Genomic DNA, 25,297 nt, shown 5'->3' on the forward strand with positions numbered 1-25,297 from the left:
CAAAGAAAGCAAGCAACAGCAATCTGAACCAAATTGAAGTTATTCACACAGTTCAGGAGCCTGATGGCTTTTGGGGAATAACTGCTCCTAAACTTGGTGTGTGGGACCTCAGGTTTTTACACCTCCTGCCCTATTGTAACAGAAAGAAGAGAGTATGGCCTGGATGGTGGGGGTCTGGTGGTGAATACTGCTTTCTTGTGACGGTGCTCCATGTAAGTGGATTCAATGGTCGAGAGGACTTTGCCTGTGATAGACTGGGCTCTATCCACCACTTTCTGCAGCCTTTTCCATTCCTGGGCATTGGTGTTTCCATCTCAGTTTAAGGAAAGAGAAGAGAGTTTTATTGGAGATTTGAGGAAAAAGTTCTTTTGCACGGTGAGGGGTTGATATCTGGAACACGTTGCCAGTGGAGGTGGTAGAGTCAGGTACAATTAGTGGGTTTAGGAGGCATTTGAACAGAGAATGAATTGGAAAAAACATAGAGGAATGTGGTCCCGATGTGTTGTGACTGAAAAAAGTCACCAGGAGACTCTGAAGTTGGTGATATACAAGTCTTTATTCAGCACCCAAGCCAACATCGTATTCGAGACACTCTTGGGAGAAGAGGCCTCCAAAACTCAAAGTACATCACATTTCCACCAGGAAAAAGCAGGATCTCTCTGTGGCCACCTATTTCAATTCCACTTCCCATTCCCATTTTGACATGCCTGTCCATGGCCTCTTCTAATGTTGTGATGAGGCTACACTCAGGTTAGAGGAGCAACACCTTCTGTATGGCCTACCTCCCCCCCCCCTCAGCTGTTTATCTCTTTCACTAATCAATTTCTCAGCTCATAACTTCACCCCCTCCTCCTCTTCCAGTTTCATCTCTCACCAGCCACCTTGCACTTCTTCCTCCCCTCCCTCACCTTCTTACTCTGACTTCACCCCTTCCTTTCCAGTCCTGATGAAGTGTCTCGGCCCAAAATATTGACTGTTTACTCTTCTCCATAGATGTTGCCTGGCCTGCTGAGTTCCTCCAGCATTTTGTGTTTGTCACAATTTATCCCCTTAAGATCAATGGTAACTCAATACAGTTTCAGTGGTCCCAATGACATCATTTACTTCAATACTTTGAGTTGACAATGCTTCATTTAATTGGATATAACTTTCAAACACTTAAATCTTCAACTGCAAAAAAGAAAAACAAGAACGTTTGAACTGGAGTTAGCTTATTATTGTCGGATGTACCAAAATACTGAAATCCATATTGATAATTTCACTACATAAGTACATTGAGGCTTTTGCTTCAAAGGTTTGGGCAAGAAGGCACAGGTGACTAACAAGTAAGAATATGTAAGGGTTTTTAAAAAAGTAGTTAATTAATAAGATTGGGTGGCTAGGTGGAGATATATCTTCACCAAAGGAGGTGTAAGGTTCTCTTCCCTCCGCTAGCCTGCAGGTTGCCCTTGGGCAAGGTGTAACACCTGCTTAGCCCCTCAGTCAGGGTGACGTGAAGCCACGGGAGCGGGTGGTGGATGGTTGTATGAGCAGCCGGTGCACATCACAAGTCCTGGTTATGTGACATCTGACGCCAGGCAGACAATCTCTGAAGAGCAAACAACAGGAATTCTGCAGATGCTGGAAATTCAAGCAACATACATCAAAGTTGCTGGTGAACGCAGCAGGCCAAGCAGCATCTATAGGAAGAGGCGCAGTCGACGTTTCAGGCCGAGACCCTTCGTCAGGACTAACTGAAGGAAAAGTGAGTAAGGGATTTGAAAGTTGGAGGGGGAGGGGGAGAACCAAAATGATAGGAGAAGACAGGAGGGGGAGGGATAGAGCCGAGAGCTGGACAGGTGATAGGCAAAAGGGGATACAAGAGGATCATGGGACAGGAGGTCCGGGAAGAAAGACAAGGGGGGAAGTGACCCAGAGGATGGGCAAGAGGTATATTCAGAGGGACAGAGGGAGAAAAAGGAGAGTGAGAGAAAGAATGTGTGCATAAAAATGAGTAACAGATGGGGTACGAGGGGTAGGTGGGGCCTTAGCGGAAGTTAGAGAAGTCAATGTTCATGCCATCAGGTTGGAGGCTACCCAGATGGAATCCTGCTTTCTCTGTCCGCCAGAGAAAGCAGGATCTCCCAGTGGCCACACATTTTAATTCCACATCCCATTCCCATTCTGACATGTCTATCCACTGCCTCCTCTACTGTAAAGATGAAGCCACACTCAGGTTGGAGGAACAACACCTTATATTCCGTCTGGGTAGCCTCCAACCTGATGGCATGAACATTGACTTCTCTAACTTCCGCTAAGGTCCCACCTCCCCCTCGTACCCCATCTGTTACTCATTTTTATACACACATTCTTTCTCTCACTCTCCTTTTTCTCCCTCTGTCCCTCTGAATATACCTCTTGCCCATCCTCTGGGTCACCCTCCCCCCGTCTTTCTTCCCGGACCTCCAGTCCCAAGATCCTCTTGTATCCCTTTTGCCTATCACCTGTCCAGCTCTTGGCTCTATCCCTCCCCCTCCTGTCTTCTCCTATCATTTTGCATCTCCCCCTCCCCCTCCAGCTTTCAAATCCCTTACTCACTCTTCCTTCAGTTAATCTCTGAAGAGTATTGATAATGGCTGGGTTCACCCATCTGCTCAGAAGAAGGCAATCGCAAACCACTTCTGGGAAAAAAAAATTTCTAAGAACAATCATGATCGCCAATGCCTTATGACACAGCACATGATGATGATGGGTAGGATGAATGTATGTAAGCTTTCTCTCCTCAGGTTTGTGAGCTTAGGTTCAGGGTGAAAGGTGAAATATTTAAGAAGAATCTGAGTGGAACTTGCAAATGCAGGATCAGATGTAGCTGCCTTCCTCACCACTGACTTAACCTGCAAAATAACTTTTAGGGAATACTGCACAAGGGCTCCCAAGTCCCTTCACACTTCATATTTTTTAATTTTCTGTCCATTTAGAAAATAATATGATAGAATTTACCCTGACATTTGAGAGAGACGATAAGATGTTTTGGTAGTACAGTGCAGTAAATATAACAATAGATACATGAAGGAGGAGCTGCTCAAAGCTAATTGGAAGGGGACACTAGCAGGGATGACAGCAGATTAGCAATGGCTGGTGTATTCTGGAATCACTTTGGAAGATTCGGGATCGGTTCATCCCAAAACAGAAGAAGAAGCATTCTAGAGAGAGGTTGAGGCAACAGTGGCTGACAGGGGAATTCAAAGAAAGCATAAAAACAAAAAGGAGGGCATACAATATTGTTTTAAAACAGTGAGAAGCTGGAGGATTGCAAAGCTTTAAAAGTCAGCGTAGATTGGCAGCATGTTTCGATGTACAGTACTATGCAAAAGTCTTAGGCACATATATAGCTATTGTGGACTGAGAGTGGGCAGGGGGCAGGGTGAGGGGAATCATTGTTGATAAAAGGGGAAGGGAGTGGGGAGGAAGTGGGAAACACCAGAGAGACTTCTGGTATTGATCAATAAACTGACCTTGACTGCATCCATGCTACCCGCCCCAGCACACTTTCTCTGTCACCTGTCCCACACACCTCCCACAGCACTTCAGTCTCACCATTCCCACATCCTTTGCTCCCACCAAATTTACAAACTCGGTTTCTGCTCCAAGTTGACAAGTACAGTACGGTGCAGAAGTCTTAGGCACCCTAGCTTTATATATGTGCCAAAGACTTTTGCACTGTACTGTGTAGACCTGTGGGGACAATAATCAAGCAGTAATTATAATTACTTTGTAAATACACAGGACTGCCAGTGCATCTGCTTGTTAATGTTGGTACCCTTGTTCATGATTCTGTTAATGACCAAATTTTCAACACTGACCTAGGGGATGGATGGATGTTACAAAACCAAGAGTCCTTGATCATTTTCCTTTCACCTTGGGGAAGGTCAGTGTAAGAATCAGGTTACCTTGGAGGTGATTTGTCTCTGTGGAGTATATGGCACTTAAAGTTCAGAGTTCTCCATCTTGTTACCAATGTTTTGATTGTCAGTATCAGATTTAATATCAATGGCATATGTTGTGAGATTTGTTAACTTTGCGGCAGTAATATAGAACAAAGAAAACTGTGAATTATAGTAAGTACATGCAGTGTATATTAAATAGTTGGATTAAGCAGTGCAAAAAGAAAGCTGTGGGGTAGTGTTCATGGATTCAATGTCCATTCAGGAATGGGATGGAAGAAGCTTTTCCTGAATCATTGAGGATGTGGCTTCAGGCTCCTGTACCTTCTTCCTGATGGTAGTAATGAGAAGAGGGCATGTCCTGGTTGATGGTTCTTAATAATGGGGGTTCCTTCTGAGGCATTGTTCCTTGAAGATTATCTGGATACTAGTGCCCATGATGGAGCTGGCTAAGTTCACAACTCTCTGCAGCTTACTACAATCCTGTGCAGTAGCAACCACCCCACCCCCTCCATACCAGACTGTGATGCAGCCAGTTAGAATGCTCTCCATTTGCAAATCTCCTCAAACTCTCAATAAAATATAGCCACTGGTTAATCTTCTTTGTATTGGCATTGATCCTGCTTAGATCCTCAAACATATTGTCACCCAGGAACTTGAAATTGCTCACTCTCTCCACTTCTAGTCCCTCTATGAGAAAAATGTCAAGTTCAGTGAACTCCTGCCAATGGTAAATTACTAAATGTTACTGATTAACGCTAGGATATTGAGGTCATGAAATTAATTTGTCCAAACCAGAACAAGATTTTCACTCAAATACAATATACCTTTGACTTGTTGTAGCCTAGTAACTACATAATGTTCAATAATATCAAAATCAAAGTTGAGTTTATTGCCATCTGCATAAGTCCATGTATGTACAAGTGCAGTGAAAAATTTACTTACATCAGCCTCACAGGCACATAGCATCAGATGAGCTACAGCACAGGAACAGGCCCTTTGGCCCACAGGTTTGTGCCGAATCAGCTAAAAAGTTAATTTTTAAAAACCCCAAACACTAATCCCTCCTATCTACACCATGTCCATAATCCCCCACTTTCCTTACATCCTTGTGCCTATCCAAACATCTCTTAAAAGCCTCTAATGTATTTGCCTTTGCCAGTGTAGCAGGCAGTACATTCCAGGCATCCACCGTTCTCTGAGTAAAAAAAAATGTATGCCTCACATCTTTGAACCTACCCCCTCTCACCTTCAATGCATGCCCTCTGATATTAGACATTTCTACCTGGGAATGGATACTTCCTGTCTACTTCATAATCTTATAAAGCCTGCTGGTGGCGCAATGGCATCAGCGCCAGACTCCGGAGTGAAGGCTCCCGAGTTCGAATCCAAGTCGGGCAACCCCCCCTGAACACGCTTTCCATCCGTGTCGGGTTGAGTGTCGAGCTAGCCACTCGGCCTCGTGGAAAAAAAAAGGGTCGAGTCAGGAACGTTCCTATCGTGACCCAGTTAATCCGAAAGGAGACCCGTCCTGACACCATGCGCCAGAAAGAATGGCTGACTGTCCAGTGCGACACGCTAAAAAAAACTTATAAACCTCTATCAGATCTTCCTTCAGCTTCCTCCACTCCCGAGAAAACAACCCAGTCTTGTCCAGCATCTCATGACAGCACATGCCCTCTAAACCAGGCAGCATCCTGGTAAACCTCTTCTGCACCCTCTCCAAAACCTCAACATCCTTCCTATAGTGGGGTGACAAGAACTGTATGCAATACTCCAGACTTATTTAATTTCTTTTATATATGTTTCTTATTATAATGCATTGTGTGCTTCATGTATTGCATTATACTACTGTGCAAACCAACACATTTCATGACGTGTCAGTGATGATAAACCTGGCTCTAATCAGTGTTATTTTTGACGTGTACATTGAAACATACAATGGAATGCATCGTTTGCATCAAATCAAATCAGCAACTGTGCTGAGGGCAGCCTGCAAGTGTCTCCATGCTTCTGGCGCCAACATAGCACGTCCACAACGCACTACCTCTAACTGTAACGTTGTCTTTGGAATGTGGGAGCGAACCAGAGCTTCCAGAGGAAACCCACACAGTCCTGGAGAGAATACACAGCTCCTTACAGACAGCAGTGGGAATTGAACCGCAATGAATGATCGCTGTCTTTGTAAAATGATTGTGCAAACTGCTACACCACCGTGCTGCCCCAATTTATAATTAGAACAAAAACAAAAAGCCCCTTGAAGTGCCAAGTGGCCTGTGTTATTATATTGAGGTAGAGATTAGAGTTGTACTAGTTAGTTCAAGAAATCTGCCAGTTAAGACCAAATCAGTATAAACTCAGAGGCCATTTTATTAGGTACACCTGTACACCTGCTGGTTAATGAAAATATCTTGTCAGCTAATCATGTGGCAGCAACTCAGTGCATAAAAGCATGCAGAAATGGTCAAGAGGTTCAGATGTTATTCAGATCAAGCATCAGGATGGGGAAGGAATGTGATCTGTTATTTTGAATGAATGTTTTTGCCAGACATGGTGGTTTGAGTATCTCAGAAAGTGCTGATCTCTTGGGATTTTCATGCATAACAGTCTTTAGAGCAGGGATTCCCAATCTGGGGTCCACGGACTACTCGGTTAATGGTAAGGGTCCATGGCATAAAATCCCTGCTCTCGTGTTCACAGAGAATGGTGCAAGAAACAAAAGACAGCTAGAGGGTGGCAGTCCTGTGTGCGAAAACACCTTGTTAATTAGAGAGGTCATAAAAGAATAGCCAGACTGTTTAAGCTGACAGGAAGGCGACAGTGGCTTAAATAACCATGCGTTACAACAGTAATGTGCAGTAGCATGTCTCTGAACACACAACACTTTGAACCTTGAAGTGGGTGGGCTACAACAACAGAAGACCACTCCTGCATCTAATAAGGTGATCATTGAGCGTTTGCCAGTTCTCAGAAACAGTACAATCGGTACCTCCACTTGCAAAGCAATGGAGTAAAGCAAAGCAAATTTGAAAATACAAACATGAGGAAATCTGCAGATGCTGGAATTCCAAGCAACACACACAAAAAATGCTGGTGCGCGTAGCAGGCCAGGCAGCAACTATAGGAAGAGGTACAGTCGACGTTTCGGGCCAAGACCCTTCGTCAGGATTAACTGAAAGAAGAGATAGTAAGAGATTCGAGAGGGGGAGGGGGAGATCCGAAATGATAGGAGAAGACAGGAAGGGGAGGAATGGAGCCAAGAGCTGGACAGTTGATTGGCAAAAGGGATATGAGAGGATCATGGGACAGGAGGCCTAGGGAGAAAGAAAGGGGGAGGGGGTGAAAAACAAGAGGATGGGCAAGAGGTATAGTGAGAGGGATAGAGGGAGAAAAAGGAGAGAGAGAGAGAAAGAACATTAATAATAATAAAATAAATAAATAATGGATGGGGTACGAAGGGAAGGTTGGGCATTAACGGAAGTTAGAGAAGTCAATGTTCATGCCATCAGGTTGGAGGCTACCCAGACGGAATATAAGGTGTTGTTCCTCTAACCTGAGTGTGCTTCATCTTGACAGTAGAGGAGGCCGTGAATAGACATATCAGAATGGGAATGAGACGTGGAACTAAAATGTGTGGTCACTGGGAGATCCTGCTTTCTCTGGCGGACAGAGTGTAGCTGTTCAGCAAAACAGTCTCCCCGCCTGCGTCAGGTCTCGCCAATATATAGAAGGCCGCATCGGGAGCACCAGACGCAGTATATCACCCCAGCCGACTCACAGGTGAAGTGTTGCCTCACCTGGAAGGACTGTCTGGGGCCCTGAATGGTGGTAAGGGAGGAAGTGTAAGGGCATGTGTAGCACTTGTTCTGCTTACAAGGATAAGTACCGGGAGGGAGATCGGTGGGAAGAGATGGGGGGGACGAATGGACAAGGGAGTCGCATAGGGAGCGATACCTGCGGAAAGCAGAGAGGGGGCGGAGGGAAAGATGTGCTTGGTGGTGGGATCTCGATGGAGGTGGCGGAAGTTACGGAGAATTATATGTTAGACCCGGAGGCTGGTGCTCTTAATAATTTCTCCTTTGTCTCCTCCCATTTCCTCCAAACTAAAGGTGTAGCCATGGGCACCCATATGGGTCCCAGCTATGCCTGCCTTTTTGTTGGCTTTGTGGAACAATCCACGTTCCAAGCCTATACTGGTATCTGTCCCCTACTTTTCCTTCGCTACATCGATGACTGCATTGGCGCTGCTTCCTGCACGTATGCTGAGCTCATTGACTTCATTAACTTTGCCTCCAACTTCCACCCTGCCCTCAAGTTTACCTGGTCCATTTCTGACACCTCCCTCCCCCGTCTTGATCTTTCTGTCTGTATCTCTGGAGACAGCTTATCTACTGATGCTTACTATAAGCCTATGGACTCTCACAGCTACCTGGACTATTCCTCTTCCCACCCTGTTTCTTGCAAAAATGCCATCCCCTTCTCGCAATTCCTCCATCTCCGCCGCATCTGCTCTCAGGATGAGGCTTTTCGTTCCAGGACGAAGGAGATGTCCTCCTTTTTTAAAGAAAGGGACTTCCCTTCCTCCACCATCAACTCTGCTCTCCAACGCATCCCTCCCATTTCATGCACACCTGCTCTCACCCCATCCTCCCGCCACCCCACTAGGAATAGGATTCCCCTTGTCTTCACCTATCACCCCACCAGCCTCCGGGTCCAACATATAATTCTCCGTAACTTCCGCCACCTCCAACTGGATCCCACCACTAAGCACATCTTTCCCTCCCACTCCCCACCCCACTTTCCGCAGGGATCGCTCCATAACGCGACTCCCTTGTCTATTCGTACCCCCCATGCCTTCCCACCAATCTCCCTCCCGGCACTTATCCTTGTAAGTAGAACAAGTGCTACACATGTCCTTACACTTCCTCCCTCACCACCATTCAGGGCTCCAGACAGTCCTTCCAAGTGAGGCGACACTTCACCTGTGAGTCGGCTGGGGTGATATACTACGTCCGGTGCTCCTGATGCGGCCTTCTATATATATTGGCGAGACCCGACGCAGACTGGGAGACCGCTTTGCTGGACATCTACGCTCTGTCCGCCAGAGAAAGCAGGATCTCCCAGTGGCACACATTTTAATTCCACATCCCATTCCCATTCTGACATGTCTATCCACGGCCTGCTCTACTGTAAAGATGAAGCCACACTCAGGTTGGAGGAACAACACCTTATATTCCGTCTGGGTAGCCTCCAACCTGATGGCATGAACATTGACTTCACTAACTTCTGTTGATGCCCCACCTCCCCATCTGTTATTTATTTATTTATTTTCTTCTTCTTCTTCTTCTTCTTCTTCTTCTCCTTCTCCTCCTCCTCCTCCTCCTCCTCCTCCTCCTCCTCCTCCTCCTCCTCCTCCTCCTCCTCCTCCTCCTCCTCCTCCTCCTCCTCCTCCTCCTCCTCCTCCTCCTCCTCCTCCTCCTCCTCCTCCTCCTCCTCCTCCTCCCCTCTTCCCCCTCTCTCCCTCTCCTTCTTCTTCTTCCCTCTTCCCCCTCTCTCCCTCTCCTTCTTCTTCTTCCCTCTTCCCCCTCTCTCCCTCTCCTTCTTGCCCATCCTCTGGGCCCCTCTCTCCCTCTCCTTCTTGCCCATCCTCTGGGCCCCTCTCTCCCTTTCTTTCTCCCTAGGCCTCCCGTCCCATGATCCTCTCTCTTCTCCACCCTCATATCCCTTTTGCCAATCAACTACTTTCCAACTCTTGGCTCCATCCCTCCCTCTCCTGTCTTCTCCTATCATTTCAGATCTCTCCCTCCCCCTCTCAAATCTCTCACTATCTCTTCTTTCAGTTAGTCCTGACGAAGGGTCTCGGCCCGAAACGTCGACTGTACCTCTTCCTAGAGGTGCTGCCTGGCCTGCTGCATTCACCAGCAACTTTGATGTGTGTTGTTCAGTGTTGTATATGTTGACATATATGTACTTCGATAATAAATTTGCTTTAAACTTTGAAATTAGGGTGGATAAGACCACAGAGACCGACAGTGTTTCCTTGAGCTTTGTAGGAGGCTAGTGCAGAAATTGCAGAGGCCCTGGCAGAGCTATTTACAACATCCTTAGTCATTTGGAGAGGTTCCGGAAGACTGAACAATAGCTAATGTTGCTCCATTGTTTTTTTTTTGTTTTCTGTATCAATGATTTAGGTGATGATCTGGTAAAGTGAATCAGCAAATTTGCAGATGACATCAAGATTGGGGGAGTAGTGGACAATGAGGAAGGCTGTCAAAGCTTAAGCAGGATCTGGACCAGCTGCAAAACCGAGCTGAAAAATGGCAGATCGAATTTAATGCAGACAAGTGCGAGGTGTTGCATTTTGGGAGGAAAATCCAGGGTAGGATTTGCACAGTGAATAAAGATCCATAATTCTTTGAAAGTGACGTGACAAGTAGATAGTGTCATAAAGAGAACTTTTGGCATATTTGCCTTCATAAATCCAAAATATTGTGTAATGGAGTTGGGATGTTGTGTTGAAGTAGTATAAGATGTTGGTGAGGCCAAATTTGGAGTATTTGTGTAATTCTGGTCACCTACCTGCAGAAAAGATATCAAAAAGATGGAAAGAGTACAGAGAAAATTCACATGGATGTTGCTGGGACTTGAGGATGTGAGTTGTAAGGTTGAATATGTTAGGAGTTTATTCCTTGGAGTGTAGGAGAATGAAGGGAGATTTGATAGAAGTATACAAAATTATGAAGAGTTTTGACAGGGTGAATGTATGCAGACTTCTTCCCCTCAGATTGGTGAGTCTAGAACTAGAGGTCATAAGTTTAGGGTGAAAGGTGAAATACTTAAGAAGATCCTGAGGGGGGACTTTAATTAGAAGGTGGTGTGAGTGTGGAACGAGCTGCAAGCAAAATGGTGGATGCAGGATCAATTTGTTTAAGAGAATTTTGAGTAATTACATGATGGGCTGCGGTCTAGCTATGGTTCAATGGGACTGGGAAGAATAGCAGTTTGGCCTAGCAACAGGCCTGGTTCTGTGCTGTAGTACTTAATGTGGTAAATCTGATCAGCAAATTTGCAGGTGACACCAAGATCAGGGGTATAGTGGACAGCAAAGAAGGCTATGAAAGCTTGCAGCAGGATCTGGACTGGCTGAAAAAAATGGTAGGTGGAATTTAATGCAGACAAGTGTAAGGTTTTGCACTTTAGGTGGGCAAATCAGGGTAGGTCTTACACAGTGAATGGTGGGGTACTGAGGTAGTGTAGTAAAAAGTGTAGAACGGAGGTCCGTAAATCTTTGAATATGGTGTTACAGGTAGTTTAAATTTCACTACAATGTGACATCATTAGTAAGATGTGCCATGAAGCTTGATCTTTTTTTTATTATTTCTCTCCCTCCCTCCCCAACCAGAGACAGAAACCTGACAGTGATATGATGAAATAAGTTGCATTATCAATGATGCGGCGGGTTCAAAGTACATTTATTATCGAAGTATGTATACATAATACAACCTTGAGATTTGTCTCCTAACAGGCAGTCACCAAACAAAGAAACCCAAAAAGAACCCATTAAAAAGAAAGTCCGTCAATACGCCTGATGTGCAGAGAGAAAAAAAACAATAAGCATAAGCAAATATCATTCTGAACTGAAATCCAGAAAGAGTCCGTGCCCAGCCCCTTAGTTCAGCGCAGAGTGGAGCAGTGTGCTGAACCAGCCCATCCCTCGCCTTGGGCCCAACACCTTGACCTTTTCAATCTGACCCGGTGCTTACATCATCATCCAAACATTGGGTTCAGTCGCTTCAATGCACTCTGATGCCTGGACCCTGCTGCTTAGACTCGGCCTGTAACCAACCTTTCTGATTTGGCCCGGCGTTTAAATCAATCGGGTGAGTAGGTGGGAAAGGGAGGTGGGAGGTTGCTGTGAGAAGCTGGTGGGTGATAAGTGAAACCAGGTGAGGGGGAAGGTCAGTGGGAGGGGTCTTCCTCGCTTTTGGCAACAAGCTCACCTCGCCACGGTTCTGCCACATCAAATTGCCTCTAAGTCGAAAGGGAAGTTACAGGCTTATTGTTTGTGATGATCATTTGCCAGAAAAAGAGTGATTAACAAAGTATTTGGTTGTTTTCCTTGGTTCATTGCTCACCAGCCAGAAACCACTGAGATTCACCAGTGCCATCTTAAATCGGACTTGTGTTTCCAATTACCTCACTCTTCTGTACACAGCAACTGACTAATCTCTCTGAAGCAAAAGAATACTGTGGTGGTTTGTATTTGTAATGTATTTTTGTAAAATAAAAATGAAGGTGCATATGATTGGTTTGCAGTCGTTCCCATTAGCAGATGGTTAGAGAGCCCAGAGGCACAGATTTAAAATTCAGTGCAAAAAATACAAGAGGATGTGAGGAAAACTTTGTTCTATATCAAGGCATGATATGAACTGGAATTCACAGCCTGTAGGAGGGAGGGAAATGGAATGGGAGACTTGAAAGCAAATTAGACAGAATCTTAAAAAGAGAATAATTTACAGAGCAGCGCGCACAAATATGCTGGAGAAAATCAGCAGGTCAGGCAGCATCTGTGGAGGGGAATAAACAGTTCTGGGCTGAGAGCTTTCATCAAGACTGGAAGGGAAGGGAGCAGAAGCCAGATCAAGAAGGTTTGAGGAGAGGAGAAGCTGCCTGGTGATGGGTGAGACTAGTAGGGAGGGGAGGAGCAGTCTTCATGTGAGAAACTGGTAGGTGATAAGTTGGTGGTAAGACCAGGTGAGTGGGTGGGAAAGGGGGCGTTGCTGTGAGAAGCTGGTGGGTGATAGATGAGACCATGTGAGGGGGAAGATGAGTGGGTGGGGAAGGGAGGGATTGCTGTGAGAAGCTGGTAGGCGATAGGTGAGACCACGTGAGTGGGTGGGAAGGGGATGGGTTTGCTGTGAGAAGCTGGTGAGTGACAGATGAGACCAGGTGAGGGGAAGGGGTGGGGGTTGCTGTGAGAAGCTGATGGGTGATAGGTGAGTGGATGTGAAAGCAGAGTAGAGGGTGTGCTGTGAGAAGCTGGTGGGTGATAGGTGAGAGGTTGGGGAAGGGAGGGGTTGCTGTGAGAAGCTGGTGGGTAATAGGTGAGGGGTTGGGGAAGGGAGGGGTTGCTGTGAGAAGCTGGTAGGTGATAGGTGAGGGGTTGGGAAGGGAGGTTTGCTGTGAGAAGCTGGTGGGTGACAGGTGAGGGGTTGGGGAAGGGAGGGTTTGCTGTGAGAAGCTGGTGGGTGATAGGTGAGGGGTTTGCTGTGAGAGGCTCGTGGGTGATAGGTGAGGGGTTGGGGAAGGGAGGGTTTGCTGTGAGAAGCTGGTGGGTGATAGGTGAAGGGTGGGGAAGGGAGGGTTTGCTGTGAGAAGCTGGTGGGTGATAGGTGAAGGGTTGGGAAGCTGGTGGGTAATAGGTGAGGGGTTGGGGAAGGGAAGGGTTGCTGTGAGAAGCTGGTGGGTGATGGGAGAGACTAGGTGAGTGGGTGGGGAAGGGAGGATTGCTTTGAGAAGCTGGTGGGTGATGGTTGAAACCAGATGAGGGATGTGGGGAAAGGGGGCAGGTTGATGTGAGAAACTGGGATGTAAAATAGGACGTATTTCTCTGCTAGGGGCTGGCATAGACTTGATGGGCTGAATAACCACCTCCTGAGGTCCAATTGTTTTCCACTTGCTGCAGCTTATAAATGTGACAATCAGAGCGAGTTACATATTAGCTTCACAGAACAGATTCCATTACTGATTCAGTAAATCCTGGAGGGCAGGGATGATTTTCTGATTATCTGTACCCAGCACAACTTTTAAGACTTGACTGCAACAATAAATGATCAGGCAGCGAGTTAATATTTCCCTTGTAATGAGCCTTGTGAATAGACATGAATTTGACTCTGTTAAGGACCTTTGAGATTGTCCTGTCTTTAACGTAAGGTACCTTGTGTTGTTATTAACGTCAAAAATATGAAGCTCGCTCTCCACCGTCCTGTCAGCACTGACAGGACATGTTCAGCATGGAGTACATCCTGATCAAAGTGTCACAGTCCCTTTGGTCCACAGTGTACCTACTGACCTCTTTGCCATAGGGTCGTAGAGCACTACAGCACATAAACAGCCCCTTTGTCCCATCTAGTTTGTGCCGAATTTAGAAAATAAGAAGAGTGGAGATATGCTTCTACCAAATGTGGTTGTGGTGTAAGGCGCTCTTTCCCTCCACGAGTGTGTAGGTCACCCTTGGGTAAGGTGTAGCCTGCTCTCCCCGCTCCCCACCAGTCAGGGTCATGTGAAGCCATGGGAGCAGGTGGTGGAATGTCGTATGAGCAGCTGGTGCAGATCACAAGTCCTGGTTATGTGACAGCTGACACCAGGCAATCTCTGAAGAGTATTGATAATGGCTGGGGTCGCCCGTCTTGTAAAGACTCCCAGAAGATGGCAATGGCAAACCACTTCTGTAGAAAAATTTGCCAAGAACAGTCATGATTGCCCACGTCATATGACACGGCTCATAATGATAATGATCCTATCTACGCTTCTCATAATTATATATGCTTCCATCAAGGTCACCACATGGCAGGGGGCCCAACCTTGCTTAATGGTATTGGTTCATGGCATAAAAAATCCCTGTCCCATGGCTTCTTTTGCTCCAGGAAAAACAAGCACAGTCTATGAAATATCTCCCCCTAACTGAAGTCCTCTAAATCCTCTCCAGGAGAATCCCTCTGCCCTCTTCCCAGTGCACTCACTTCCATCCTGTGACCAGAGCTGTAAACAGTATTTCATGCGGTATTTTGTAAACACTCCCAGGGAAGGGAGACAAAGGTAACACGCCTAAAGAGAAAGATTAGCTTTATTTGTCACATGTGCATCTAAACATACAGCCAAAAACAGTCGACAGAGTAGGGGTGGCAAGGATGTTTCCTATGGTGGAGGGGAGTCCAAGACCAGAGGACACAGCCTTAGAGTAGAGAGGTGTCCTTTTAGAACGGAGATAGGGAGGAATTTATTTTGCTGGAGAATGGTGAATCTGTGGAATTTGTTGCCACAGGTGGCGGCTATGGAGGCCGAATCATTGGATATATTGAAGAATTGATGGATTCTTGATTAGTCAGGGCATAAAGGAATATGGGGAGAAGGCAGGAGATTGGGGCTGAGAGGGAAAATCGATGAAATGGGCAGATGATCTAATTCTGCTCCTATATCTTATGATGTAACATCTTAAATGTGATATTTTGTGTGAAATCAAATCAGTGAAGATTGTGCTGAGCAGCCCACAGGTGTTGCCATTGCTTCCAGTGCTAGCATAGCATGCCCAAGACTCACTAACTCTATCATAGGTCTTTGGAAACCAGAGGAAATGCATGTGCAAACTCCTTACAGACAGTGGAAGGAATCGAACCCCGCTCTGACAACTGGTTACTGCAAAGCTTTTTACTAACCACCATGCTACCATGCTGCCTTCAATACTGTCTCCTGATGAACTCTGAGGGAACAGAGAGTACCGAACCAAAATCAGGCATTATCTCTGGAGGGAAATTGACAGTCGACGTCTCAGGTTGAAACCCTTCATGCAGATTAGTTGAATGGTCACTTCCCTTTACAGATGTTGCCCGACACACTGGGTTCTTCCTGAACTTAATTTTTTTCCCTTCCTCCAGAATCTGCAGTCTCTCCCCTTTGCATTGCAACCTGGTAATTTTCTGTAAAACTGCTTGGCTCATCCTGAGGTATTAAACATGCTGTTCCTATTTCAGGTTATCCAATATCATCTGCAGGGTCTCTTGTGTTTATTAATATCCAATATAATTATCCAATGGGATGGCATGGCATCATAGTGGTTAGCACAACACTTTAAAGTATCAGCGATCTGGGTTCAATTCCCTGTGCTGTCTGTAAGGAGTTTGTATGTTCTCCCTGTGACCGCATGGGTTTCCTCTGGGTGCTCCTATTTTCTCCCAAAGTTAAAGACATACTGGTTGTTAGGTTAATTGATCATTGTAAATTGTCCTGTGATTCACTTGGGACTAAATCAGCAGTTGCTGGGCAGCGTGGCTCGAAGGGCTGAAAGGGCCTATTCCACGCAGTATTTCAATGCAATAAAATATTTGTTTCATTTTTGAATTTTAAAAAAGCTTATTACATGTGTTTAGTAGCCCAGCATGAGGGATAAATTTTGGCCCTGAGTCACTTGATATCCATCATCAAAGACTGCCAGCAGCTGGGCGATGTGATCTCTTTGGTGTGCACTGACAGATGACAGAACAGTGGAGAGGAACAACAAACTCCCATGTTGAGACAGAGACAAGAGTTTCTTCATCAGAATTCCAACTGAACATTGGTGGTTTGATCGAGTGACACTGCAAGACAAATCATTCTTGAAAAGTGCGTACAGAGACAGCTGTAAGTGCGAATTGGGAGCCCGCTTTAAATAATCACAGGCGTGGAAAACCCGTGCCAGTCAAAATAAAATTGACAACCTTAAACAGAAAGCACAAGGGCTTAATGACTCTAAATAAGATGACAATTAACAAATACAGGTGCAAGGCCAGTGGGGCTCATGATAATCGGGCAGAGGTACAAAAGTCTGAAGTCCCACACCACCAGGTTCAAGAACAGCTACTTCCATTTGCCACAGTAGCATAGCGGTTAGCATGACGCTATTACAGCTCGACGTTTGGAGTTTAATTTCAAGCGCTCTCTGCAAGACATTTGTACGTTTTCCTCATGATCGCATGGGTTTCCTCTCAGTGCTCTGGTTTCTTCCCACCCTCCAAAGACGTATCAGTTCGCAGGTTTATTGGTCATTGTAAAGTGTCTTGTGACTAGGCTAGTGTTAAATCAGTGGGTTGCTGTGCAGTGCGGCTCACTGGGCTGGAAGGGCCTGTTCTATGCCTGCATCTCTAAACAAATAAATAAATCTAGGTTCTTGAACCAACCAGCACAACCTTAAACACCACAGCTTAGCAAGACTATAACCATTTTGATCACTTTGGATTCAGCTGGATTTATTTTGTTCTAATTGTGATCCATTTTGTAAAAAAAACTTTATGTTTTCCTTCTGCATACTGTCACATGGTCTTATAAGAAGCGTAGTTATGTTCAAAGTTCAAAGTAAATTTATCATCTAAGTACATATATGTCACCAGTACAAACCTGAGATTCATTTTCTTGTGGGCATACTCAGTAAAACCATAAAATAATAACCATAACATCAATGAAAGACCGCCCAATGTGGGCGTTCAACCAGAGAGCAGAAGACAACAAATTGTGCAAATACACAACAAAGAAATAATGATAATAAATAAATGAGCAATAAATATCGAGAACATGAGATGAATAATCCTTGAAAGTGAATCCATTGGTTGTGGGAGAATGTCAATAATGGGGCAAGTGAAGTTGTTCCCTTTTGGTTCAAGAGCCTGATGGTTGAGGGGATAGTAACTATTCCTGGACCTGGTGGTGTGAGTCCTGAGGCTCCTGTACCACCTTCCTGATGGCAGCAGCGAGAAGAGATCATGGTCTGGGTGGTGGTGGAGGTCCTCATGATGGATGCTGTTTTCCTTCGACAGCATTTCATGTAGATGGCTCAGTGGTTGGGAGTGCTTTACTTGTGATGGACTGGGCCATATCCACTACTTTTGTAGGATTTTCCATTCAAGGGCATATGTTGCTGTGATGCTACTACTGCAACTAAGTTTTTCATTGCCTCTGTGCGTATATGTGTTTAAACAGAACTCAAACTTGAAATGAGAACTAGCCCTACCCACCCATTCTTGTTTAACCTTCGTGTCCGCCGCTGGCTCACCTTCTCTCTCCCTGCTCTGGATCCACAGATGCGCTTCATGCTGCTGTTCAGCCGGCAGGGCAAGCTGAGGCTGCAGAAGTGGTACATTGCCATGTCGGAGAAGGAGAAGAAGAAGCTCGGGCGAGAGCTGATGCAGATAGTGCTTGGCCGCAAGCCCAAGATGTGCAGCTTTCTAGAGTGGAAGGACCTGAAGATTGTTTACAAGAGGTGGGTCCCGATTGTGCTAATCATCACACATCCTCAGGAACAGAACATCCGGCTCAGCCTCTCTGTCCTATTGTTTAAACTCCTCACTCCTCCAATCCTTTACATCTCAGCGTATTGTCAGCATTTTCATTGTGTTTATTGTTTCCTCCATACAAATAAATCAGTTCCTGAGGGAGTGAACTATACATTATGAAAGTTCAAAGTAAATTTATTATCAAAATACATATATGTTACCATATACAACTGTGAGAGTCATTTTCTTGCAGGCATACTCAATTATTTCAAAAAATAACCATAACAGGATCAATGAAAGACCGTACCAACTTGGGCATTCAACCAGTGTACAAAAGACAACAAACTGTGCAAATACAAAAAGAAATAATAATAATAATAATAATAAATAAATATCGAGAACAGGGGATGACAAGTCCTTGAAAGTGAGGTTGTGGGAGCATTTCAATGACAGGGTAAGTGAAGTTGTGTGAGTTATCTCCTTTGAGTCAAGGGCCTGATGGTTGAGGGGTAATAACTGTTACTGAACCTGGTGGTGTGAGTCCTGTGGCTCCTGTCCTGGGTAGTGGGGGTCTCTGATGATAGACGCTACTTTCCTGCAACAGAGTTTCATGTACATCTGCTCAGTGGGTGGGGTAAAGCAAATAATCTTCTCCTGAATTCCCAAATGGATTTATTAATGAATACTCCTTATGTTAATGTCCCACAAGTATTTCACATCACCATCACCGACAAGCAATCTGCTGGAAGAACTCAACAGGTCGAGTAGCATCTATGGGAGGGAAAGAATTGTTGATGTTTCATGACAAAGCACTGTGTTAGAACTGATCTAGTACAGTGGTCCCCAACCACCGGGCCTGATTGAAGTCTCTGACTATTATTTGAAAGGTGTCAGGGTAGGCTGTTTCTTGCTTGCTAATTGCTGCACTCAATATATCTTGAAAGTGCGTAATATCTGCCTTTGGTGGTATGTAAGCTGAGGTCAGGATCACAGAGACTGCTCTTGGTAAGGAGAGCAGTTGGCACTTAATCATTAGATGGTCCAGGTCAGGGGTAAGGGACAAGGGGCCATTGCATCGGAGCACTACAAAGAGTTTATCTTGAAACACAGACCTCCACCTTCAACCTTCTCCAAATTAGCAGTCCGGTCCATCTACTCTGTTGCGAAGCCCATATCTGGCAAGTCCAGAGTGAGCCATGTCTCCGTGAAACACAGAATACAGTAGTTCCTCATTTGCCTCTGGTATAGCAATTTGGTCCTTGGGTCCTCAGTCTTATTCTTCAGTGACTGTACGTTTGTTAACAAGATACTGGGGAGAGGAAGTTTCATTCCCCAGGGTTTCAGTCTGGCTTGAAGTTCTCCCCTCCTCACTCTCTTTCAGTCAAGGTGTGGTAAGAAACTATCAGATATGGATGGTTATTATAAGTAGAAGCTGAAATGGACCAGTCACTTAAATACTGTTAGCTACCAGAGTGGATCAGAAGCTGGGTATCTTGTGGCAAATGAGTCCCCTTCTGATTTCCCGAAGCCTTTTGTATCTACATAGTATATGACAGAACACACTGCATTGCCCTGCACATATTCTGCTCGACTGTAAGGATCTCTCTGTAGCCAGCCATTTCATTTCCACTGGATCTCCTGATAGCCACCAATTTCAAATCCACTTCCCATTCCAACTCCGACATAGCAGCCCATGGCCTCTCCGACTACTGCGATGAGGAGCAACACCTTGTATTTCGACTGGGAAGCCTCCCATCTGGTGGCATGAACATCGATTTCTCGTACTTCCGGTAATTGCCTTCACCGTTCCCCATTCCTGTTTCTCTCTCTTCTTACCTGCCCATCACCTTCCCTTTCTTCCATGGTCTTCTATCTTCTCGTATCAGTTTCCCCTCCTCCAGCCCTTTACCTCTTTCACCAATCAACTTCTCAGCTCTTTACTTCACCACCCTCTGCCCTCTCCTGGTTTCACCTAGCACCTGCCACCTTGTATTTCTTCCTCCTCTCTCCCTCCCCCACCTTCTTACTCTGACTTCTCTGCTTCCTTTATAGTCCTGAAGAAAGGTCTCGGCCCAAAATGTCAACTGTTTACTCTTTTCCATAGATGCTGCTTGGCCTGCTGAGTTTTTCCAGCATTTGGTGGGTGTTGCCTTGGCTGCAAGGGCTTGCTCTTCAGGACATCTCAAAGCAATTTAGGCAGATGGAATTTAATACAGACAAGTGTGAGGTTTTGCACTTCAGTTGGTCTTACACATGAACAGTAGGGCCCTGAGGAATGCAATAGAATAAAGGGATCTGGGAATACAGATCAATAATTCATTGAAAGTTGTAACACAGGTTGATAGGGTTGTAAAGAAGGCTTTTGACACGTTGGCCTTCATAGATCAAAGTATTGAGTACAGGAGATGGGATGTACAAGACATTGGTGATGCCTAACTTAGAGTATTGTGTGCAGTTTTAGTCATCTACAGGAAGGATATGAACAAGGTGGAAAGAGTGCAGAGAAAATATATAAGGATGTTTCCAGGTGTGGAGGATGTAAGTTATTAGTAAAGATTAAGTAGTTTAGGACTGTATTCTTTGAAAAGTAGGAGATTGAGAGGAGATTTGATAGTGGTATATAAAATTATGAGGGGTATAGACAGGGTAAGTGTGAGCAGGTTTTTCCCACTGAGATTGGGTGGGACTACAACCAGAGGTCATGGTTTAAGGGTGAAAGGTGAAATGTTTAAGGGGAACATGAGGGGAATCTTCTTCAGTTAGAGGGTCCTGAGAGTGTGGAATGGACTGCTAACGCAAATGGTCCAGGTGAACTCGATATCAACGTTTAAGAGATGTTTGGACAGTTACATGGATAGTAGGGATATGGAGGGCTATATCCGGTGCAGCTCATTGGGAGTAGGCAGTTTTAATGGTTTTTCAGCATTGACTAGGTGGGCTGAAGGGCCTGTTTCTATGCTGTACCTCTATGACTCTATAACTAAAATGGAGAATAATAACTACTGGGTCCAATTTGTTGGGAGACTCAATGGGGTACTGCAATTGACCCCAGTTCTTCTCAATCTATATCAATATTCAGATGATTTATTTGAGTGTATTAGATTCATGTTTACTGAAAATACAAAGCTAGGTGGCAGTGTGATCTATGGGGAAAGTGTAGAGAGATGTTTAGATTCCAGGAAAATCTGCTTCAATAGACAAGGACGTGACAAGTGAAAAATAAAATGGAAAAATGTGAGGTCATCGAACATAGATGAAAAAATAGAAGCAGACTCTTTTTTTAAATGATGTGTAGTGTTCAGAGAGTTCTGGGCGTCCTTTCACATGAATCATTTCATACACCAGTTCAACACGCAGTTTGAAAGCTGGCTTTTATTGCAAGAGGGGTATGTACAAGACTGAATCATAGGGATTGAAAGGTTTGTCATATGAAGAGCATTTGATGGCTCTGGGTCTATACCCACTGGAATTCAGAAGAATGAGGGGAAACCTATCAAATGTTAAAAGGCCTCGATGGAGTGGATGTGGAGAGGATGTTTCCTGGGGTGGGAGAATCTAAGACCAGAGGACATAGCCTCAGAGCAGAGAAGAGTCCTTTTAGAATGGAGATGAGAAGGATTTTCTTTAGCCACAGAGTGGTAAATCTGTCGATTTGTTGCCACAGGCAGCAGTGGGGGCCAAGTCATTGGCTACATTGAAGGCAAAGTTTGATAGTTTCTTGATTAGTCAGCGCATAAGGGATTATGGGGAGAAGACAAGACAGGAGATTAACACTGCGAGGGAAAATGGATCAGCCGTCATTAAATGGCGGACCAGACTTGATGGGCCAAATGGCCTCATTCTACTCCTATATTTTATGGTCTCATTGAGAGGGGGAGACTGAGTTCCAGGGAAAGATTGGCCAGGTGTGGACTTGAAACATAGGCAACTGAGAGGTGATTTTATCGAGCTGTATGAAACCATGAGGGGCATGGAGAGATTAGCTGTATTTGTCACATGTACATGCATTAGATTAAATCAGTGAGGGTTGTGCTCGGCAGCCCACAAATGTCACCAGGTATCCACGCCAGCGTAGCATGCCCATGACTCACTACCCCAAACCTATATGTCTTGGGAATGTGGGAGGAAACTGGAGAACCCAGAGGAAACCCTCGTGATTACGAGCAGTACAAACTCCTTATAGACGGCAGAGGGAACCGAGCCACAAACTTGTAGCCGGTGCATTACACTAACTGCTCTGGTACCATGCCCCCCCCTCCCAGGTAACAAGGGAGAAGGAACACAGACTATTTTCCCAGCGTTGAGAAATCAGGAACTATAAGGCAGAGCTTTAAGGTGAAAGGGAAACATTTAAGAGAAAGGGTGTGGAAAGAGCTGCTAGAAGAAATGGCTAAGGAAGGTACAATAATGACTTTTAACAGACAATGGGGCAGGTACATGAATAGCAAAGGGCCAAATATGGGCAAATGGGACTAGCTTTGTGCATCTGGGTTAGCATGGATCAGTTCTGCTGAAGTCTCTGTGGCCATTACAGAGACTTGGATGGTGCAGGGGTAGGAATGGCTACTTCAAGTGCCAGGGTTGAGATGTTTCAGAAAGTACAGGGAAGGAGGCAAAACAGGTGGAGGAGTGGGACTGTTGATCAGGGATAGTGTCATGGTTGCAGAAAAGGAGGAAGTTATGGAGGGGTTGTCTACAGAGTCTCTGTGGGTGGAAGTTAGGAATAGGAAGCAGTCGATAATTCTACTGTGTGTTTTTCACAAACCACCTAATAGTAACTAGTAACAGGAGGAGCAGATAAGGAGACAGATTCTGCAAAGGTGTAATAATAACAGGGTTGTTGTGGTGGGAGATTTTAACTTCCCAGATATTGATTGGCATCTCCCTAGAGCGAGGGGTTTAGATGGGGTGGAGTTTGTTTGGTGTGTTCAGGAAGGTTTCCTGACACAATATGCAGATGTCTACAAGAGGAGAGGCTGTGCTTGAGCTGGTATTGGGAAATGAACCTGGTCAAGTGTCAGGTCTCTCAGTGGGAAAGCATTTTGGAGACAGTGAGCACAATTCTATCTCAGAACTGGCTTGCCCACAGAAGGCAAAGAGTGGTTGTAGGTGGATCATATTCTGCATGAGGTCAGTGACCAGTGGTGTGCCTCAGGGAGCTGTTCTGGGACCCCTACTCTTCGTGATTTTTATAAATGACCTGGATGAGGAAAAGGAGGGATGGGTCAGTAAATTTGCTGATGACACAAAGGTTAGGGGTGTTGTGAATAGTGTGGAGGGCTGTCAGAGGTTGCAGCGGGACATTGATAGAATGCAAAACTGGGCTGAGAAGTGACGGGGTGGAGTTCAACCCAGATAAGTGTGAGGTGGTTCATTTTAGTTAGGTTAAATATGATGGCAGAATATAGTATTAATGATAAGACTCTTAGCAGTGTGGAGGATCAGAGGGATCTTGGGGTCCGAGTCTATAGGACACTCAAAGCTGCTACGCAGGTTGACTCTGTGGTTATGAAGGCATATGGTGTATTGGCCTTCATCAACCGTGGGATTGAGTTTAAGAGCCGAGAGGTAATGTTGCAGCTATATAGGACCCCGGTCAGACCACACTTGGAGTATTGTGCTCAATTCTGGTCGCCTTACTACAAGAAGGATGTGGAAAGGGTGCAGGGGAGATTTATAAGGATGTTACCTGGATTGGGGAGCATGCCTTATGAGAATAGGTTGAGTGAACTCGGCCTTTTCTCCTTGGAGTGATGAAGGATGAGAGGTGACCTGATTGAGGTGTACAAGATAATGAGAGGCATTGATCGTGCGGATAGTCAGAGGCTTTTTCCCTGGGCTGAAATGGCTAGCATGAAAGGATATAGTTTTAAGGTGCTTGGAAGTAGGTACAGAGGTGATGTCAGGGATAAGAGTTTTTACGCAGAGAGTGATGAGTGCATGGAATGGGCTACTGGCGGCGGCAGTGGAGGTGGAAACAATAGGGTCTTTTAAGAGACTGTGGATAGGTACATGGAGCTGGGAAAAATAGAGGGCTATGGATAAGCCTAGGTAGTTCTAAGGCAAGGACATGTTCAGCACAGCTTTGTGGGCCGAAGAGCCCGTATTGTGCTGTAGGTTTTCTATGTTTCGAACATATTTCTTTGCTGTTTGACTCTAAGAATAGTTTCTGTAGCTATTGTAGAAGCCTGGTGCAACTGCATATGGTGTGTCCTGTATATCAGTTCTCTCTGCCGAAGGAAGGATAGAGGGAAAACAGTAAATCTTAATTGGATTGATTCCTTGGTTTGTTGTACAGGGCAAGATCAAGTTCAAGTTTATTGTCATTCAACTGTATACTTGTATATAGCTAAACAAAACAACATTCCTCTGGGCCAAGGTGCAAAGCACAGTACAAATAGCACATACAGCACATAAAATAAAATTAACAGTTAATAAAAAAATTGTAGATGTACAAGTTGACAAAGTGCATATATATGTACAACATGTTAAATATACAATACTGTGTTTACTATCATATACTTTTGTGTATAATACCATATACAATAGCACATTTTTGGATATGAGGAAGAATTTCCTCAGACAGATGGTGATAAATCCGTGCAATTTGTTGCCACAGGCAGCTGTGGAGGCCAGGTCACTGGGTACATTTAAGGCAAAGGTTGATGGGTTCTTGATTAACCAGGGCGTGAAAGGGGAAAGACATGAGAACGGGATTCAGAGGGCTATGGATCAGCCATGAGGAAATGGTGGAGCAGACTCGATGGGCTGAATGGCTTAATTCAACCTCCTATAGGAGGTTGTATTATGTCTGATCATATAATGCTACTGGCGCCATCATAATAATGTGTACCGAGCAATAGCTGGATGTTCAGAAGTCTCACAGCCTGGGGGAAGAAGCTATTTCCTAGCATAAGAGTCCTTATCTTATACTGCAGTACCTTCTGCCTGATGGTAGGAGGTCAGAGAGATTGTGGGACGGATGGGAGGTTGCTTGATAATGCTGAGGGCAATACTGAAGATGAAGTAAATGAAATCTACATGACTTTTGAATTGGCAAGAACGAATAGTGATCTTTTGAAAACAAATCGAAAAACAGTATTGGCAATTCAGAGCCATTGGAAATCTTCACCCAAAAGGATACACAGGGTCAGTCTGTTCGAGACAGAGACTGATAGATTTTCAGATATTTAAGGAATAGAGGGGTAGTGCAGGGAAGTGACATGAAAGTTAACAATGAACCACAATCCTATTAAATGGTAGGCACTGTCCTGAACCCAGCACATTGATGTAATTATGAAGAATGCACACCAGCGACAATACTTCGTTAGGATTTGAGGAGATTTGGTATGT

At 45.1% G+C, this 25,297-nt stretch overlaps 1 protein-coding gene across 2 annotated transcripts in view; it reads left to right on the top strand.

Annotated features, from left to right (window-relative positions):
- LOC134346913 (AP-1 complex subunit sigma-1A) overlaps positions 1–25,297 on the top strand; it is a 104,068-nt gene that overhangs the window by 42,945 nt on the left and 35,826 nt on the right. The window contains exons 1-2 of one of the 2 annotated variants that reach the window (XM_063048755.1): positions 16,232–16,319; positions 17,753–17,931. In XM_063048755.1, the coding sequence (XP_062904825.1) occupies positions 17,753–17,931 (179 nt within the window). In that variant the 5' untranslated portion in view covers positions 16,232–16,319. Of the gene's footprint in view, positions 1–16,231; positions 16,320–17,752; positions 17,932–25,297 lie in introns of those variants that run through there. The other variant, XM_063048754.1, reaches the window with a different exon arrangement.

This window comes from Mobula hypostoma, chromosome 5 (genome assembly GCF_963921235.1).
Source record: "Mobula hypostoma chromosome 5, sMobHyp1.1, whole genome shotgun sequence".
Lineage (NCBI taxonomy): Eukaryota > Metazoa > Chordata > Chondrichthyes > Myliobatiformes > Myliobatidae > Mobula > Mobula hypostoma.